The sequence below is a fragment of the Acomys russatus genome, chromosome 6, assembly GCF_903995435.1.
Source record: "Acomys russatus chromosome 6, mAcoRus1.1, whole genome shotgun sequence".
Taxonomy (NCBI): Eukaryota; Metazoa; Chordata; class Mammalia; order Rodentia; family Muridae; genus Acomys; species Acomys russatus.
The window spans coordinates 31906256-31926578 of NC_067142.1; the positions used below are offsets into that span (position 1 = coordinate 31906256).

The 20323-nt window shown below is 52.2% G+C and overlaps 1 protein-coding gene across 17 annotated transcripts in view; it reads right to left on the reverse strand.

Annotated features, from left to right (window-relative positions):
* Positions 1–20323, reverse strand: part of Nfasc (neurofascin) — a 169966-nt gene that overhangs the window by 18371 nt on the left and 131272 nt on the right. For 9 of the 17 annotated variants that reach the window (XM_051147390.1, XM_051147398.1, XM_051147387.1 and 6 more), the window contains 10 exons: positions 18870–18914; positions 17453–17554; positions 16995–17192; positions 15671–15741; positions 14026–14248; positions 12190–12305; positions 9846–10050; positions 8577–8699; positions 7396–7569; positions 5141–5155 (listed from right to left, as the gene is read on the reverse strand). In XM_051147390.1, the coding sequence (XP_051003347.1) occupies positions 5141–5155; positions 7396–7569; positions 8577–8699; positions 9846–10050; positions 12190–12305; positions 14026–14248; positions 15671–15741; positions 16995–17192; positions 17453–17554; positions 18870–18914 (1272 nt within the window). The remainder of the gene's footprint in view (positions 1–5140; positions 5156–7395; positions 7570–8576; positions 8700–9845; positions 10051–12189; positions 12306–14025; positions 14249–15670; positions 15742–16994; positions 17193–17452; positions 17555–18869; positions 18915–20323) is intronic. The other 8 variants (XM_051147401.1, XM_051147399.1, XM_051147388.1 and 5 more) reach the window with 5 other exon arrangements.

Genomic DNA, 20323 nt, shown 5'->3' on the forward strand with positions numbered 1-20323 from the left:
GGTAGCTCCCAGGTAGCACATCTGGCCCCCACGTGCAAGGCAGGCAGCCCAGTGGGAAGATGGGCTCAGAGGTCAGAAGCCTCCCCAAGCATCTGCACTGGTCCAGGAGGACCCTGGCAACCGATATACAGCCATGGGAGAGGAAGAGAATGAAGCTGGTGTGTGTTTCATTTTCTTCTCATGGTCTGTGTGGCTTGCAGCACCCAGCATGCATCCAACCAGGGACTGGGAAGGCGGTCGAAGGGCACACACACTGAATCATTTGAACCCCAGGAATGGCACAGAGTGTGGGCCACGCACCGTCTACAAAGTCTCAGAAATACCAGGTGGGTCCAGGCCTGGAGCCTCCGCTTAGAGGAGTGGTGAGCAGAAGGCTGGGCTCTGTCCGCCAGGGACTCAGAGCTGCCTGCCAGCTCCCAACCCCTCACTCCGAAGCCCGCCCCCATTTGGTTCCTCTGTGTTTTCTCTCTCCCTCCCCCACCTTTCCCTTCTTTGTCTATTAATGGCTTCTCCAACCCTGACACCCAAATGTCTTGTCTTTCTATCTAGGATATTTAGGGCCCGTGCATCCCAAGTCTTTCCTGGTCACATCAGAAGCTAGAACGGATGACAATGTGGCCCGTGGTGGGCACCTTCAGTCTCCTAGCCACAGAGAGACACGCAAACTGCAAGACAAAGGAACTGAGTGCCAGCCCCCCTCTCTGTGGAAATCTTCATGGGGGGGGGGCCCAGCTGGGCTCTTATCTGGGATGACTTATTCATACTCCACCTCCATCTAAAGCGGACTAGCATCTTGCTAGGAGGCCCTGGGGCCTAGTCCACAAACGCAGCAACTTTTTCAATGTTCTTCTTTTATGGAACAGACGGGGAAGCGTGCAAGGGTCCTCCTGTCCTCACTCTCCAGGCCACACCACTGCTTCTGGTATAGGTAGCAGGCAGGGATTTAGACAGCAACAGTTATCCTAACTTCTGAGGAATAGTGACATCCTACTCTGCCTCAAATCTCCAGAAATCTTGAAAAAAAAAATCTCCTGTGGGCTGGAGAGATGGCTCAGTGGTTAAGAGAACCGCCTGCTCTTTCAAAGGACCCTGGTTCAATTCCCAGCATCCACATGGCAGCTCACAACTGTCTGTAACTCCAAGATCTGATACCCTCACACCAATGCACATAAATTAAAATTTAATAAAATATTTAAAAAAAATCTTCTGTATCTGCCATTCTCACGGAAGAGGCTCAGGCCAGGCATAGAAGCCAGAGAATTTTCCCCAGGAGAACCAGCCTCCTGGGCCTAAGCTGTTTCAATTAGAGCCCGTCTTATTTACCTCCCTGGGTCTCCAATGGTATAAGGCCCTATAGGAAAGAAGGACACACTTTCAAGGTTCCAGAAGCTTCTCTTCTTGTAAAAGGAGAGCTATTAATGGGCCCTAAGTGTGGGGCCTACAAAGTCACACTGGGAAGATGACTGTCCATTGTGTCTCAGAGAATAAGGGAAGTTCAAAGTCTCCAAACTCCAGTCAACTTTCAGGCATCAAGAAGGCTGTGGGAGGAGTGAGTAGGGTGGGGCAGAGAGTGGGAGAGAAGCCTTTCTCTCTCTCATTGTTTCCCCCACCCCAACCCCAGGGGCCTGGTCAGCTCAAGGTGGCCGTAGGCCAGAAAGACAACTCAGTGCCCTTAACACTCAGCCTGAGGGGACTGGCTTACCCCTGCCCACCAACATGCCCATGGGCGCATGATTTCACAAACAGAAAAGCGGGAGATTGTGTGTGTGAGGCAGAGGTCAGCTGTCTCAGGGCTGGCTCTGTATCCATCATGGCCTTGACCACAAGTAAGAGACAGGAAGAGATTTTGCACCTCTGGGCAAGATGGGTCTCACTTAGTTCTTTATGAATAATACATTTTCTAGTACTTTCTGGCAGATGCAAGGTTCACAAGGTCCTCTTTTCTGTGACTATCTAAAAGGCATTATGAGAAAATATTCCTTGTAGCTTGAGTCACTGCCCCGCCTGCCATCATATAGCCAAGGGACCTGGGCTTCCTTTCCTTCATACACAGTAGCTGTACAGTGTCTGGGACCCATGAGTCCAAGCCCACCTTCCTCATAGTTCCCTCATGACCACTGGTCTTTTATCTTACAGGGACGTCCACTCACATCTCCCCTCCTCCCTCTGAGCCACAAGCTTTCCAGGGCAGTCTAGCAAATGTCCTTGGGACAAAAATACTAAGAGAGGTTAGATTAGGTTTCTTACTTTGTTCAGCATCTTGAAGACAAGGGTGAGAAATGACTATGTGGATGCTTCTAGCCCATATCCCTCCCCTCCCCCATCTCCTCTGACAGCCACTCCTACAAGTGTAAAGGAAGAAGTTCTCTGCAGCCATAGTTTCTGAGTTCTTTCCCTTGCGCTCTGTGGCAAGCCTCAGGGGATAAGTGGGAAGGAGCAATGGGGGAGAGAGGGTAGGAGCTACTGGAACCCCCCAGGGGTGTCCCCAGTGAGCTTCCACAGAGAGTAGACCCTGGGAGGCCACAGCATGCCTCCCACACACTTACTGCTGTGTGTGTTATCCCCAGGCTGGAGGGCCACAGGCTACAGGGAGGACAGAGGCCAAGAGAAAAGGCACCACAGCTAGAGAGAGAACCATCCAAAGCCAGGGCCAGTAGGTGGGGGGGGGGGGGGGGGGAGGAGATAGGAGCTTTTCACAAGAGGACTAACTGTGTGGCTCAGGCCAGTCAGAGCATTTCAACCCGGAATTGAGTTGGGGAGAGGGTAGATAGAAGATTGGTGAGTCTTGAAGCTGGGGGGGAGGGAGGGAGGGCTGGCTAAACAGAGGGGACCACAAGCTAGGCAACAGATTCCTGGCCTAAATCTTGCCAGAGCAGGAAGTATGAGTTTGGAAACAGTCCTGGCTGGTACTGGCTGGTGATCACAGCCAGCCAGAAACCTAGAGAGAGCAATGAGTGTCCAGTACAGATGATGGTTCATGGCAGCCTAGCTCTGGAAGCCAGGAGTCTGCCAAAACAGGGCAGGCCAACCCTATAGACTGCCTTCGGGCCCCGAGGAAGACACACAGCATTTGTGTGGGAGCACTGTGTAGAGATGGAGAGGTGACGCCTCTTGCTCATTTCCTCATCCTCCCAAACTTGCCATGGAACCGAGTTCTTATCAGCTACCCACCCAACATTTGCAGATCTGAACTGAGTGGAAGGCAAGAACAGCTTCCAGACGTTCCGAGATGGAATGTTCGGTCCAAGACTGTCCACATGGCACGAAGACTACCTCAGCCAAGCTGCAGACTGTTAGGCAGATGGGCAGCAATCCCGGCAGCCTGACGATGCAGAAGGATTATCTCACCGGGCAATGAAAGAACTGATCTAGTGTTGGGGAAATGGCGAGGTTTGCCGAGGATGAGGAGGAAGAGGGTGGAGACCGGACACCGTTCCCTCTGAAAATGCAGACCCAAGCTCTACTGCACCCAGAAGGTGTTGTGTATGCAAAGCTGAGAACATCTGACATTACCTCAGTTACCAACAAGTACAAGCTGCCCTTTCTAGTGTCTCATGTGTGATGGTGCCTGGGAAACACACTTGATTGACAGCAGAGTCCCTGGGCCCATTCTGCGTGGCATGCTGAGTTTAGATCTTTTAAAATTGGAAGGAGGAAGTGGAGGGGGAGTTGGAATGGCACGTCTCTTTTCCTTGCAGCCGTGGCTCACAGGAGGACTGCACAGACCGCCCCCTGCTCACGGCAGACTCCTTGCTGCTGGATCCATTACACAGGGTCTGACGTGCCAGGATGGGGAGGGAGACTGACTGGAAGATGCTTGACCAACGAGCAATTATGGAAGAGGCTCACACATGAAGCAGGAAGACAGGGCAATGAATGCTCTGTGTGTCATGGACAACTTTCGTGTCTCACATTCTGGGAGAAGGTTTTAGATCTTGTGTGGGGAGGCACTGGCCTGGTTGGTGGGGCTGGCTATTGGGCAAGAGGAATAGGGCTGAGGTAGGGAAGCCTGGTGGATTCCTACGGGCAGATGTGGCTGGCAAAACATGAAAAGGCAAGGAGGGCACGCAACAGAAGCAGAGTCGATTTAGGAAGGAGTGGATGGGAATAAGCGGGCACAGGTTGGAAGAAAACCAAGTGGGCTAGGTAGCACAGAGCAAGCTTGGATTCCTGCCTGGCTCCTGTGTCTCCTGCCTAAAGCTGTGCCTTGACAGTCTTGACAAAGCCTATCTCTTTATGCAGGTTCTCATTTGCCCTGGCTTCCAGCCTTAGTTAACGTCCTGGAATAAACTACCCTCAGCTCTTAACTCATGGGGAAATTTAAGCTCAGAGGACCAGGAAAGGAGCCCTGGCATCCCTGGCCTAGTTTCTCTGGCTTGAGGGCAGCCCTCTAGGGTAGGACCCTTTGATGGTCCTCAAGCCAGTGGCATGAAGACCGAAGGGGGACGTTTGCTTTTCACACGGACCCACCTTCCCAGGCCCTGGCCCCAGTGGAGAAGGCCTATCTCCATACTGAATACTGAGGAGCTGACTTTCTAGGGGGGGGGCGGGGTCAAGGAGGCCATCACTCCCTGACACTCAGTGAGACTCCAGGCCCTGGAGCCCTGGTTTTACTCATAGATGCTTGCTTAATCTCACGGACTGGAAAAATACGCTAGCTGGTGGAATGGCGCTGGGTGTCCCCGCCCCCTCCCCGCCCCCACCATGCAGCATGCAAGGCCAGCATGCACAGTGTTCTCACCCTTTCAGGGGATTGTGGCATCACCAGGGCTAGGAGCCAGCTGTTCCTTCTATAGCACACCTTCTAGAGCCATCTCTATGATCAGAGATGTCAGGTCCAGCAAGGCTCAGGTGGCCACGATAGGTAATGTCTCGGCTTCAGAGGGATCTACATGCGAGACCCGTTCAAAGCCAGCTTCCTTTGTAGGGACAAGCATTATGTGAAAGGAGAGAGCGCATGTTCACCTCATCTACTCAACGCTCTCTATACGCCTTCCTTTCAAGTTTGGCTTCTCCACTGAAAGGGTGAGCCTGGAGCATGCTTTCAGCCTGAGTCACTTTCTCTTGCTGGGCTCTGGCCAGCATGGGCTCCATCTGCACTGCCCCGTGCCATGCCCGTTACCTCTGTTGATGGAGTTACCTGCAGTTGGAGTAGCTTCAGACACAGCACCCAAGATGGCGAGAGAGAGAGAGAAAGAGAGAGAGAGAGAGAGAGAGAGAGAGAGAGAGAGAGAGAGAGAGAGAGAGGGGTGGATGAGAGGGAAGAGAAAAGAGCACAGGTGAAACCACAGAAGAAAGTGGAAAAGGCCCGGCTCAAACCTGACTCCAGTGGTCTGGCCAGGTGTTAGTTGCAATCCTGAGGATGCTAAGTGGTGTTCATGGAGTCCTGTTCAACCCCACCGGAGCCAGGCAGGCTCCAATATCCCATCTGGGGCTTAGAGACCTTTCTAACACATTATGTTTCTACCCATATTCAAGGGCTTGCCACGTAAGAAGTGGCTGCAGGCATAGTTCCGGCAAAATGCTGTATTCCCAGCTCTTTTTCCTAGGGCGTGTCGTGGCCTGGCTGGGTTAGGTTGACCCTCTAAGATGCCAAGAAGCAGCCAATTCTAGGCAAAAAGACAGCCCTTGCCCCTTCAGAGCAAGATGCTGGGTAGTAGTGGGCGAGGGCATCCCCACCTCATGCTTTCAAAGTATGAGCCTGAAGGTCTCAGAGCTCTGAAAGCACCTGACGTGGTTTTCCTGCTGCCTCAGTTTCTCCCATTAATTATACTTCATGAAAATAGGAACATAACTATGACGGAGAGTTCTAGCAGAAATCTCTAGAAACTTCCAGAAATCCAAAACCATTTCTGTTCTCTCATCCTCTGGAGCTGTAGGATTTTCCCCCATCATGGTCACTGAAGTTGGACAAAGGGGCATTGTCTGCTGTCCTGTGCTGGGCAGAGAGGCTTTCTGCATATCTCTAGAACTATGGAAAGAGTATACCCCAGCTTGGCAGTCTGTGGTAACAGATTCCCGTGCCAGATACTTACCTGAAGCTCATCAGCCCTGATCAACTTTCTGAATGTCCAAAGGTTGGAAGAGGACACCAGAATCAGGAGCTCAAGACCAGAAAGGGACACAGGGGACCAACAGTCCTCTACCTTCTGCCTGGGTGCTGGGCTGCTGACCAGGGAGCACAGGGCTGCTGCTGCAGGTGGACAAGAGGACTGGGGTGAGGCAGCAGGTGCCCGGCAGCCCCCTGAGGAGCACAGTGCTCTCCTCGGACTGGGGATGGGAATGCTCAAAAGACCCCATGCGGTCAGGACCAGACCACAGGACCTGAGCATCCTGGGAAGCAAGTACTAGCCATGTGGTAGTCCCAGGGGTACCTGTTCATATCGTCTCCTTTTGCTCCCCCCTTGCATATAGAATCTCCTAAACCTCCTGCCCATGGCAGCCACCTTCTTTCAGGCAGAAAGACATCTTTTTTGTAGATGTCTCTAGACATTGTGAACTTCCTACTATCTCTATGTCCCTTGCTTCTGGTGCAGTGTCTGGTGTGGTACATCTGAGTGGGTGTTCAAGAATGGCTGTTGCATAAACCACTGTTCCTCTACAGAGGCAGAGGGTCCCCACCGTTTTGTTTTGTGTTTTTACAGAGGGCTGTCAGTATTGAGGCTTTTGCAGTCTTCAATCTCTGGCATCCAAATAAGCAGAGAGCGCCCTCTAGTGTATGCTAGAGTCAGGCGCAGCTCGGGCTGGAGGCCATGCCATGACTTAGGGTGTAAGCTCACTTGCTCCTTGGGAAGCTGGCCTGGCAAAGGGTTGTTCTCAGCTCCCACTTCCCTGCAACCAGACACTTCATCTTACTCAGGCTGCAAAGGAAGAACATATTTCCTGCTCTACTCTTGGTCCAGGCAAGCAGCTTCGATCACTGCACCTTGCCCTATCTCCTTGGTCCTATATGCAAAATCCTTGGCAAAAGACAGAATGTTCCCTGCGTCCTTAGGGAGGACTCTCAGTAATATTCTTGCTTCCCTCGGTAGAGGAGCAGTTTGACTCTCTGATGAGAGTTCATCAGAATGGTTACTTCTCATGTTTCCCCTGATCTCAACCCACACGTCCTTCCTTATTCCCTCACAAGGACAGACGGTTGACGGTAAGTAGCTGAGCAAGTCAAAGCAGAGTGGAGGACCAGGTCTGCCTGCATGTCTAAGAGCGATGACTTTCCCACAAACAGTACTGGTATCTCTCAGCACCCAAGACAGACTATCTCCTAAAGTGGGGCTGAGGGTTTGTGACCTCACTTCCTCTCTATCCTGGAAGGCCAAGCCCAGCTTCTGGTGTGTTTCTCTAGGTGTCCAGATTACCTAGGGCTTTCACTCCAAAGGACCAGTGCCACGGACCTACCTTCATTTGGAGGTGCTGGGGACTCCTCCGTGGCCGCTTCCCCAGAGCCCACCTGCGTCCTGGCGCTGAGGGAGAAGCGGTACCGCGACACAGGGTCTGCTCTCTGCACTGAGAACTTGGTCTGATTGGGAGAGAAGTTCTCCACCATCTGCTTTCCCAGTTTGGTTCCATTGACTGGGGAGAGAGGGGAGTGGGAGGTTTAGTACCTGCACGGGTTGCAGAAGCTGTGACTTGGACAGCTTCTGGAGTTTCTGGAAGGGGAATTAGGCAAGACTCGGCTTCAAGTCAGGGCATTGGGCACAGACTCCCTCCTGTTGGGAGTCCTGAGGTACTTCCACCATTTCTCAGGGTTCACACTAGCCACTGAGCCCACGTCTCTAAGCTTCTGGAAAGTCACATGGTCAGTTCTGAAACAGCAGTTTACACTGCGCAAGTTCTCTGACGAGGTCAAATCTTTGGAATTCTTCGCTTAGGTTCAAACAGAACTGGGGAAATTCCCCAGGGTTTCTGATTGCTATTGGTTTGTTTGTAAAAGGCCACTTTCTTTAATACATGAGGGTAAAGATCAGGTCCAGAGAGCAATTCAGAACAGCGGGAGGGAACAAAAACATGTCACCTGGCCCTTTGAGCTTCCCAGTGAGGAGCAGCACTGTTTACACTAGAGGCCTTAACATTTTTGAAGTGTGATGACATCCTTGCTCCCACCTGGTAAGACTGAGCTATTGTGGTAAGGTGTTCCAGACCCAGACCCCCTACCTCCATTCAAATCATTGCTCTACGGACCTTATCAAAGGACGCCTGCTCACAGTGTCTCCTGAGCATCCTTGGATGCCTGTGCACACGCTGTTTGCCCATCAATGTGGGAGGAACTCTCTTGCTTAGGCTTGTTGGTGTCGGAGACTACAAGCTCCCAGAGGGCTGCTATGGTCTCCCTTGTTAGACTGGAGGACCCTGTGTCTCCCTCCTGCAGATGGAGCTGTGTAAGAAGAGGAGGAATTGGGGTCTTGCCTGCTCCCTTTAATTATGGGGAACTTTTCCTTAGCATTCTCTTTCCTACGCAATGCCTTCTGCATCCATAGGCTTCCAATCTCCATTCCGGAAGACAATAGTGAGAAAGGGCTTGTGATTACATCTGATTTAGAAAAAGAAAAAAAAAAAAAAAAAAAAAAAGCAGAACATACAGGCCACGTATTTGAGGGTGTATCCAATCAGGATTCCATTGGGGTGCTCTGGGTGGTCCCACTCCAGGTTGATGGTCTCCAGGTTGGGCTGCCGGACTCTGAAACGCCTGGGGGCACTGGGTACTTGGGGAGAAGGAGGAGGGAGCCAGGAGATGAGGGCAGGGAGGATGAGGAGAACACAGAAAACAAAGCACAGGCATGAAGGCATGACCTCAGGTACCCCTGCACTGGACCACGGCTGAGGCAGGCCCTGATCCTTGAGGGCGGAGCCTACTGCCTGCCTGGCAAGCACTTTCACCTGGTATAAAGCCGCACAGGCTCAGCTACTGCTGCTGAAGTGGGGGGAGGAAGTCAAGTGAGTTTTCTTTTAGCAACTAACCCTGGACTTGGCACAAATTAGGCAGCTTCAGTCCTGCAAATACACCTCCAGACCACAGAGGCACGCCCGCAGGGAACCAGCCATAACTGTCTCGTGGCAAGGATGCAGTTTCCCGGTGCCTGGCTGAGGGCTCTCAGCACCGGGTGCAGAAGGAGGCCCCAGCTTCTGAGCTGAGAATCCAGGCTCTATTGGAGGCAAGAGAAAGAGTCTCAGGACAGAGCACCTGGAAAGGGGTGGGGCTAATGGGGGAGAGGCTGATGGTGGGAACCAAACTGAGGAAGGAGGGAGAGACAGGGGTAAAGAAAACGAGAGGGAAGAACAAAGGAGAAGAGAAAGGAGGAAGAGAAGAAAACAGGAAACAGTTAAGGAGGGAGGGAGGAGAAACAGAAGGCAAAGCTTATGCCAAGTGGATAAAAGCCTACTATGGGGGCGACCAAGGTGAGAGTAGCACTTTGTAGATGTCTGGACCCAGGGCTTGATCAAACCACAAACCCTCAGGGGGTGCGGTGACACTTGGCAGTGCTCTGTACACATAGGTACACAACTTCCCCTTGAGGGTTTCTTGATGCTGTGGGAGGCTTGTGCAGAGGTCTTGGGTGCTGGCAAGCAGGACACTGAAGTGGCCAGATGCATGTGTGGCCTTCTTCGCATCAGAAGAGGTGCGGCTGGGGTCAGTCTCATGGCCTGTGTCTGGAATGCTATGGGCACACCGCACAGATCTCTTGATAAGCAAGTTTCTGTAAGGGCGGATCACCTTGGTGACGGTCATCAGTTTGCCGAGGTCACTCTGGCTGTCCATGCCAAGGCACGCTGCATCTGCTCACCGGCAGCGATGGTGGTGGCACTACCCTTGTCCTACCCTACCTTGAAGAGCCGCAGGTCAGACCTACCTCCTTCCGGGGTGGTGAATTCCTTGGTTTCACTTCGAGGCCCATCACCTCTCCCATTGACGACAACCATCTCCAGCTTGTAGTTACTGTAGGGGAACAGGCGAGCCACCACGCCCCGGGGGCGGTCACCAGGGAAGCTGGCCTGCTGTCTCTTCTGAGACACCCACAGGTTCTTCAGCAAACTGCTTTCCCTCCAGTAGTAAGCCTTTGAGACAGAGGCAGGCTGGTGAGGGGCCAGGCAGCAAGGCCAGGTTAATGGTTAAGTGGTTGGTAGTAACTGATCCTCCTTTGGCTTGCCACAGGCTGTTCCCAGTCTCAAAAGACCTCATCCAACCCATAGCGGGTGGCGGGACAGCCTTAGGGCCCCTCACTCATTAGCCATTCATGAGTGGAATAATGCTGAACATGAAACAGGCCTAGGGCTTCACTCATTTTGGGAGCCATGCCACATCTTTGGAGAATATGTCCAAGCTGGGTAACGCATTGTACAGGGAAGAGTCCAAGCCAGAACCATACATGCAAACCAGGGATCCTGGCGCAGAAAGCTGTACCCGGTGCTCAGAGACCACCTTCCTTTCAATTGGATTAGTACAGTTTAAGGAGGCGGCAGGTGGGCACACAAGGAGCAGGTTGTCCCAAACAGTCGGGGAATGAGCAGTGGCTGATTTAATTCTCTGAAGCCAAAGAATTTCTTTATGTGTTGTTGAAGATCTTTAACATGGCAGACACATATCCAAGTCAGTGGGGGTACAGGGGTGCACGGTAGCAGAGCTTGGATCAAAAGGGTGGCCTTGGAGGTGGTAGAGGTGAAGGGTATTGTAAAGGTCTTATTAGCAGTGGTAAGAAGCCATCAGACAACTTGTTGCAGCAGTGTCACCAGCAGACATACGGAGACTGATAAGTACTTCAGCGAGAAAAATCTCCAGGCCAGCGAGTTAAGGGTTAAAAGTTAACTGTTGGGGAGGAGCTAGGTCAGGTGACCGCCCCCCCCCCCACTTCCTTTCTTTAGTTCACTGCCAAGTTCCTTTCCCAAGAAGGGACTGATTCCTTCTGTCTGTCCCCAGCCGTCCACCAGCCAACTCTTAATGACCCCAGAAGTCACAGACCCAGTGGCAATCCATGGCTATATCCCCCTCACTGCCCAGCCAAGGGAAATGAACTACCCTCCTGAGGGAAAGTCCTGTGTCACTTCTCCCCACAACCTCAGGGCAGCCCTCTGAGGACAGACAACTTGGCAGAGACTGCTCCTGGGCCGAAAGCACAAGAGGCCGAGGCCTTCAGAATCCGTGCTGGGTGGCAGAGTTGGCTGATGCAACAGGGAGGCAGCTTAGATCCCTTCAGTGGCTTTGCCCGTTAGTGTGGCTTTCTTCAACCAGGCTGGGGAAGCAAACAGCTCAGCAGGGCTCTCTGACGGATTAGGGTGTAGCTCAGGGGTGCTTCAGCGATGCGCGTGAAAACACACCTGTCTGTTCATACATGTATACCAAACACGTGTGCCCTGCAGGTCCAGCTCCAACCTAGTGCCCTCCTAGAGAGTTCTCGCTGAGCTGGGCCCTTCAGTATACCATCCGTGTTCCTATAGTCCCGAGCTGTGTGATGCTCCTGTCAGCGAGGGACCACGTATACTAGGTCAGTGGTCCCATGTGATTCTTTTGCCTAGTGATGGCTGTAGCCATCATGATACCATATCACCGTACAAGTGTTGGTGGTGCTGGTGCTATGCGCCTGGGTTGCTGGTCACAAAATCATAGCAATACAATTGCACTGCTTGGTAACGGGCAACACTAGGTTTCTGGTTTACACATTTATAATACTATCCTCTGCTTCGTATTTACTCTGTACTCCCGTTCTGCTTTTGCAGTGTTGGGGTTTGAACCCAGGTGTACCACTGAGCTATGCCTTACTTTATCCTTTTTATCCCATTTAGAAAATGTAGCTTACTGTAAACCAGTTTCCAGTGTTACACTGGCAGCAGCCTCACACATCTTACGCTTGCTGTGTGTGTTGACTGCACTGAGCAGTCACGTGGAGGAACTGGCTTATACCAATCTAGGTTTGTCTCAGTATGCACCATGATGCTGGCACAATGGCAAAATTGGCTAATGATGCATTTCTAGGAACATCTCCCTGTTGCTAAGTGATACATGAACATATGCAATATATACATAATGCATGTATATGTTCCCTACCGGGCAATTTTGGATCCCAGAAGTCATCTTGAATCAACTTTAGATTCTATAAGTGAGATCCCTTCCAGATTCCCTACACACCGACCGAGGCTGCTACCCCTTGCCCTGGTTAGCGAGCGCGTGGGTTAGGTGGGGCTGGGTGCTGGCCTCCTCACTCGATATTCTCTGAGCTGGCCTTGGACCGTGTCAGAGTACACCCGGTTCCACTGAAGGCTGATGGCTGTGCTGTTCATGACTCGGATTTTAACTTCAGTGGGCGCAGCCCTGGGATCTGCAACATGTGGGGACAGAGAGCTGGTTATACACGCACGGTTGGCTCTTGGATTCCAGGGTTCCCTATGAAGTATTCCAACAGCCTATATCTCACGCTCTACTGCATACTGGGTACTCCAGACAGCACTGGGATCTCAGGACAAAAGGGTGACAATCCAGGTGGCCAGAGCAATTATTTGTGGCATCCAGGTGCAAGGAGCATCTGCCTGCCTTCCCATTCTCTGCCTGTTCCCACTGCTCTCGGACTGTTACCCCCGACACAGAGGCTGGACCTTTTCAGCTGAATACCTTTTCCTCAGGCTTCCTGAGGAGTTTGGCCATTGGGAGGTGCCAATGTGAGGTACCAGGGTAGGAGTAAAGGGGGGTGCACATTGCTTCCCCTGGCTTCCTCTGCTGGGATTCACTCTTCTGCTCCTCACAGTGCTCACAAATGGTGGTAAGTCATGTGACTCCTGCCCCTTTGAGTCTCAAAGGGAAACCACAGGTTCCTGTTGCCCCCCACCCCCCACCCCCAGGAGGCTCAGAGATCTTAAGACTCTTCATCCATTGTCAATCATCAATTCTGAGTGTACCAACGGGCAGGAGATGCTCTGATTTTGTTCAGAAAAGAAATTTGGCTCTGTGACCTCCGCAAAGCTGCCGCAATGATGCAGAGGGCCCAGGATGAACAGACAGGGCAGAAATTCTGGGGCTGTCGGGGAAGCCTGCGACCACACTCACTGACTGACAGCCCCCACTAGACTCCTGTGGAGAAGCATCTTCCACCATAGACGTGGGACTGGGTGAGGCCCCTCTGCTCATTTCAGCTGGGCTCAATCCATGAGTGTTTCTGGGACTTGGCTCTCACTGCTTCCCTTCTTACCATCATGGGACCTTACTCGGAACCCAGAGTTGCCCACTGTGTCCACTCCTACTAAGATCTGCCCTCCTCCCTCCTTTCTGCTCACCCCACCAATCCCTTCATCTCTTCTTGGACCAGACACAGACCCAATGGTCAGGTCTGGTTGACTCTACCAATGCTCTGCTTTGCCCAGGGGCTGTGGGACTGACGCCGATGCACTGGGCACAGAGGCCACACACACGCACGCACTTTTCACGTACAGGTCTAGAATGTTGATTTGCCCAGAGCCACCCTCCTAAGAACATCCCATTTTCACGTTCAACTCCAAGGGCTGGGAGCAGTGCTAGAATGCTGGCAGACAGTGGGTCAGGAAGACTCCAATTGGTGCTCTTGTAGTCCCCACTGCCTATGGCTCCCCTGCTGGGAGAGCCTAGCCTGTGCCCTGCTTCCTTAAGTATTTAAGTAGCTCTTTGGAATGGTAGTTCTGAAGTCTTTCTTGGTGCCAGCAAGGCTTGGCAGTAAAGCAACTTGTCTGGGGATTTGGGGACCGAGGGACCTGGGACCTGGGGACCTGGGGACCTGGGGTCTATTTTTAAGCATGACATTTGCTGTTGTAGAATCCTAGAAAGGGCTGTTTCTAGACTCTTAGTCTTTACAGCTGTAACGTTCCAGTACTGGGGTGTGTACTGGGCTAAGAGGGATGTGTTCAAAAGATAAGTCTCCTCCTCATGTTACCAGGTCATAATAGGGTAGTCCTATCTCTTGGGGACCAGTTGCTATTTCATGACATATCCTGAGTTTCTCAGCTCACAAGAGTGGCCATGTACAGCTTGGCAGTGAGGGTGCCGTCAGGGAAGGGGGGTGGGCCAATACTCACAATCTTCTCCCGAGTACCCAATGATGGTGTCGGGCTCAGGACCCTTCCCAAAGTCATTTTCAGCCTGGACTCTGATCTCATAGGGCACGTAGACGGGGGTCTGCCCCACCACATAGCGGGAGCCCCACACTGTGACGTTGTTCCAAGTCTCTCGGGTCTCTCTCCGTCGCCACTTGACAATGTAGCGCAAGTTGGGGCCAAAGGCGGAGGTAGCATTCATGGGCTGTGCAGGGAGAGACAGACAGACAGACAAAGTGGACAGGGTGTTGGTAAAGCCACCCACAGCTTGGCCTCTCCATCTGTACTAAACACTCTACCCAGGGTCGCCTGCCAGTGGCCAGCTCCTTTGCACACCCTGCCTCTGCTGAGTCCCCAAAGAGCCTAAACTCATAGGAACTCTGCAGCATCCTAAGACTCAGTCGCTTTGACTGCGAGCACCACCCACACGCAGATGCGTAGGGAGCAAAGGCTTTACTTTGGGCAAACTTCCTCCTAAGACAGAAGGAGCCGGGAGCCAAGAGCTGACAATCGTGATCTGTGGAGTCAGGGAGAGGATTCTGATCTGAACCGAACTACTCTCCAACTGACAAGACCAAACTTCAGTTCCCACAAGTCCACCTGTCCGCCTTGTCCTCCATACGTCAGAGCTCAGTGAAGATGAGCAGAACCCACTCATCCTAAGGATCTGGCTCAGGAACACAGAGCCATACACTGGTTGTCCAGAACTCAGGTTCAGCCCAAAGCTGTTGGTCAAGGACACTGGAAACCAGGCTGACGATGACTCTGAGGAGCATCACACCTCTGCGTCCCTTACCCAGGGCATGGGCTCGGCCCTACCCCGTGACTTCACTTTCAGCTTTTAGTCTGAAGGAGTGGGTTTAGAAAAAGCCAGTTTGAAGACATATATCCCAGATTTAGCTTGGAAGTTGCAGTCAGGGAGCTAGGCTGGAGGGGGGGGGGTTGACGATGGGAGTGTGAAAGAAACCTTTCATGTCATCCAGCCCATGTCATAGAAAGGACCCGGACTTTGTAATGGCACCAGCGCCTCCAACAACGCACCGCCCAGAGCCAGCGTGCACCGAGCTCAGTGTCAGTGTTCGCATGTCTTTCTTCCCCAAAGCCCTGAGTCCCCTCCTTCAAAATCAAACTGTTTTAAAAATGTTGATGGCTTTCTGGATGGATTTGGCTGCCTGTGGAAGTTGGCGACCTCTGCTCTCATCTCTGCTCTGACACTTATCCTGTTTGATTTCTGAATCCTCAACTCTGAGACTAGCTTGGTTCTCAGAGAACAGTGGTCCCATTCACTTAGACCAGAGGTTGCGACCTTTTGAGGTGTGTGTGTGTCTGTGTGTTATCAAACATCTTTCCCACAGGGATCCTTTATCAGCTCTCCTGCATATCAGATATTTACATTATGATTTATAACAGTAGCAAAATTACAGTTAGGAAGTAGCAATGGAATAATTTAACGGTTGGGGTCAGCACTACACGAGGAATTGTACTCAAGGGTCACAGCATTAGGAAGGTTGAGAACCACTGAGTTGGAGAGTCTGAACCATACTATGGCACCAGGGGAGTAAGGACTGGGGGCTCCTGGGGGCCTGCTGCTAGGTGACGGGTGGGGGCGGTGGGCAGGTACTCTTACCGTCCATGTGATCTCCATGTTGTTCTTTCTTGTCCCTTCTCCCTTCACGTCGCTGGGATTAGACTCAGGAGCTGGAACCCAAACGGACAAAGCTGAAGTCCCACCTGAGCCGGCCCCAGGGCACGTGGCGCACCTCCCACCTAACTGGCCCCTTCTATCCTCTGGCTCCTCTCAGCTAACTCTCTTTTTCTCCCATGTGTGACATGCCTTCCTGGCTAAGACTTAAGACCCCCCCCTCCCGCAAGGCAGACCTAATTTCTTTTCAATGTAATCCTTTGCCAGACAGCACTAGTCATAAAGCTTTGCGCATCGCAGGTGGCTGTTGCGCCAGCTCTCTGTGCTGGTCCCTTCCCAGATCATCACTGAGTATGTTTTATGACGTGCTGGCTTATCCTGGTATTTAACATGTTGGGGCAAGCATTTCTACCACCATGAGCTGGTGTGATCTCATGAATTTAACCAATATTCTAGTGCATTATGAAGTGAAGTCTAACAAGTGCCAGATTCATATATATATATTTATATATATGAATACATATGTAGTACATCTCTGCCCCTTCAAGCAGATTATAAAGAATCATTAACAATAATAAAAATGACAGTTAAGATTTATTATGTGTTTATTACGTGACAGGCACACAGTAAGTGCCTGGTGTACACTTTCTGTTCTTTCCTTTTACGTGCATCTGTGTATATACGTGTGTGGAGGCCCTGGGATCAATATTGACTGCCTTCCTCAGTCACTCTCCGCCTTATTTTCTGAGACAGGGACTCTCACTGTACCTGGAACTCAGTGATTCGGCCACAGCGGCTGACCAGCAAGATATCCACCCCCACCGCCCCCCACCAGTCTCCACACCCCTAGTGCTGGGATTGTAGATGAGTGCCACCTTACCCACCTTTTGGACGAGTCCTGGGGATTGAATTCAGGTCCTCATGTGTCGCAGCAAGCATTGTACTAACTGAACCATCTTCCTGGCCCCCAAGACACATTTTCTTCTACATCATATTTGTTTGTTTGTTTGTTTGTTTGTTTAGCGTGTGCATGTGTGGGAGTCAGTCATCTCCTTCTTACCATTGGGTACCAGGGATCAAACCCAGGTCATCAGACTTGGCAGCTGGGGCTTCTACCCACTAAGCTATCTTCTCCAGCTTTTAAAAATGGGAGTCTTCACCACAGCCCTGAGAAGTACGTGTTATTATCACTGCTTCATAGGTGAGGAAGCCGGGCCTTGGAAAGGCAAGTGACTTGCCCAAGTCCTGGTGACTGGGAGCCAGGAGAAAGTCAGTGGGAACCCAGGGGACCTGGAGCTCAAGTACTCACGCGCTCCACTGGTTCTGTAGCGCTCGGATGGAAGGCTGGGGTGGCTGCTCCCAACCTCGTTGACTGCGATGACTCGGAATTGGTAGTTGACATAAGGGGACAGGTGGAGGACGGCTGAGTTGACACTGCCTGGGAACTTGGAGTGGTCATGCCAGACCCCTGGCTGGAACTGGTCCTCTTCAAACTGGATGACATAGTCTGAGTGGACAAGGAGGTTTTAGGAGTCACAACATCCTGCTTTAGAAGAACACCCTTCATGGCTCCCATTTGTCTTTATCATATCCCCAGGATACACAGGAACACAGGAAAAAGCCTTCCCAAGACACCAGAGGAAGCCAAGGCCTCCATGTGTGTGACATGAGGCAGAGGTTGGAGCAGACACTAGGGGGCGCTAGTCCAGGAGGTTATGTTACAGGCAGGAGGGCACTCTGGATTTGAGCACAGGGCCCTGGGCTGACCTGTGATGGGACTGTTGTTATCGCCCCCTGGGATCCAGGTCAGCCTCACGCTCCTCTCAGCCAGGTCAGTGAGCTCCAGGTCCCTGGGTCGGTCTGGCCGCCCTGGCAGCAGAGGAAAAAGATGTCACTCTGAGCTCCTCTCCTCGGGGCAGTACTCATCCTGGACGGGCCCCAGAGGGGAGCTCAGATCTCTATAGCCAGCAACCCCCGACCTACCCTGGAGGGCCAGTGCAGGGACCACCCCCTTCCCTCCAGGAGACAAGGGAGAACCAAGAATGTCAAAGACTGTGGAACAAGGAAATAAGGAGGGCCAGGCAGGGCAGAGGGAACCGGGCACAGCTCATCCTGTTTCATTGGCTCTTTTAGAACACACACATTGGGGAATGGCTGGGAGAGGCTGATGAGGAGGTAGGGGGTGTTTGGTCTCATTTCTCGTGAGGGCTACTTGTCTTTCTGAGTGCCACGGCTCTCAGGACCAGAGCCCGGAGGAGAGCCCTGCAGTGCTGAGCAGGGCACACAGGTGAGGAGAGTGGGGCGGGAGCGAAGAAAGGCCAGGCTTATCAGAAGGGGACATAGTCTGGATTGAGGAAGGGTGTAGAACAGGGGTGGGGGTTGAGGTGGGATGGGGGGAAGGGCTGGGGGATGGGGGTGGGTAGGGCCTTCACACAAGAGTAAGGGAAACACCTTTTTGGGGGGAGGTGTTCTGATGAGTATCAACATTATCTTGGCTTTGAAAGAGAGTCATCCTGCCATAGAATGGAAGCAGACACATTTCCCCCACATTTTACCTCCCTAAACCGGCTATTTCCATATTTTGGCTGGTTACCAGGAAGACTAGAACAATACGGGTCAAAACTCCTTGTGTGTGTGTGGGTGGGGGGGGGTGTGTCAAATGACCCGTTCACAGGGGTCGCCTAAGACTATCAGAAAACACAGATATTTACATTATGATCAGAACAGCAAAATGACTGTTATGAAGCAACAACAAAAATAATTTTATGGTTGGGGGGGTCACCACAACATGAGGAACTGTATTAAAGGGTCGCAGCGTTAGGAAGGTTGAGAACCACTAACTTAGACAGTGAGTCACTCAAGTTCGTGTGTGTGTGTGTGTGTGTGTGGTGTGTGTATGTACACGCGCGCACGCGCACTAGGGGCCGACAGCGATCACCTTAAGGTGAAAGGAAAGGAGATAAATGGCAGCCCAGATTTATGAGTCCAACCTGCAGAAGGCACCTCGGGCAAGGCTGTGACATGGTCAGGGAGGCAGGTGCCTGTGGGTGCCTGAGGGTCAGGGGTCATGTGGGAGGCATGTGAGGTGCTGTCCACCAGTCTGTAGTGCTGAGTCTTCTGAGGCACGTTTCCTCCTCAGGATTCCACCCCCGGGGGACCACAGCCCCTGATTAGTACAAATTACCTTTGGGCAGGGCAGCCAAACGGTTAGTTGGAGTGGCCTGATCAGCTGCAACGGTAAGATGGGTTATCCAGGTTAGCAGGTTATCAGGGTTAAAGGGGTCTACAAGGATGGGGATGGATGGCGGAGGCCTTTGCAGCTGTCCCTGGGCAGTCCCACCTCCCAGATGACTCCTTGTGTTTCTCCCATGGCCTAGAGTGAAGTCTCTGGCTTCTTCCTGTCTCGTACTGTTAACACATCTGGGCCCGCAGTGGCCAGCAAGTGGGACCTCCACTGCAGGAGTCCAGAGAGGGAACAGGACAAAGGTGACAGCAGTGGACCTGCTCCACTGGAAGGGGCAGCCACCTTCCCTTCCGTTTAGACTGGTTTGGTATTTGCAGTGCCGCATGGACAGGAAGGGACGGCACCATCTTATTCAGTGTGTGGCAGTGTGACAAGCCACCAAGTCCGGGAACAGCATGGGAGGGGGGAAAAGCTGGAGGAAGTGTTAGAAGTCTGCACACATATCGCACACACACTACTGCCCCCACCACTACACCTCTACAAACACACACACACACACACACACACACACACACACACACACACACACACACACACACTATCCCAACCCTGCACGCACATATACATCCCCCAACACTATATGTCCCATCTATAGACACACAACACTCCCCCTACACACAAACACACACCACCCATCCATAAACACACACATACCATATCCCTCTCCACTACACCTCCACAGACACACACAGACACACAGACACACACACACACTCCACCCCAACCCCTTACATACATATACACCCCCCCCACAGTACACCTCCCACTACAACCCCCACATATACACACAACACTCCCCCTCCACGTACACACACATATGCACAGGGCCCATACCACATACATACAAACAACACACCCCACCTCACCCCACATACACACATGACACACTCCTCCCCCCCCATATTCACATAGTACACCCATACATACACACTCATATACTGTACACTACACTCCCCGCCCCCACGCATGCACACCTCCCTCCACCCCACCGGACACACACACACACACACACACACACACACACACACACACACACACACACACCATACACATACACACATAGTACACCCCACACATACAACTCATACCCCATACACTACACCTCTCTCTTTCTCTCTCTCTCTTTCTCTCTCTCTCTCTCTCTCTCTCTCTCACACACACACACACACACACACACACACACAAACACACACACACATCATCTTGGTCTAGCATTGCTTCGGGGTGGCTTTAGTCAACTTGGTGGCACGGAGGTGGCTGTAAGAGAGAGGAAGAGGCAGAAGTCACTCCGCTTTCTGCCGTTCCACACCTTTAAGCTGGAGTTGGGAGGTCAAGGACCTCACTCGGGAGACAGAATTGTCCTCCTCAGCTGGCTTGAGAGTGGCAGCTCCTAA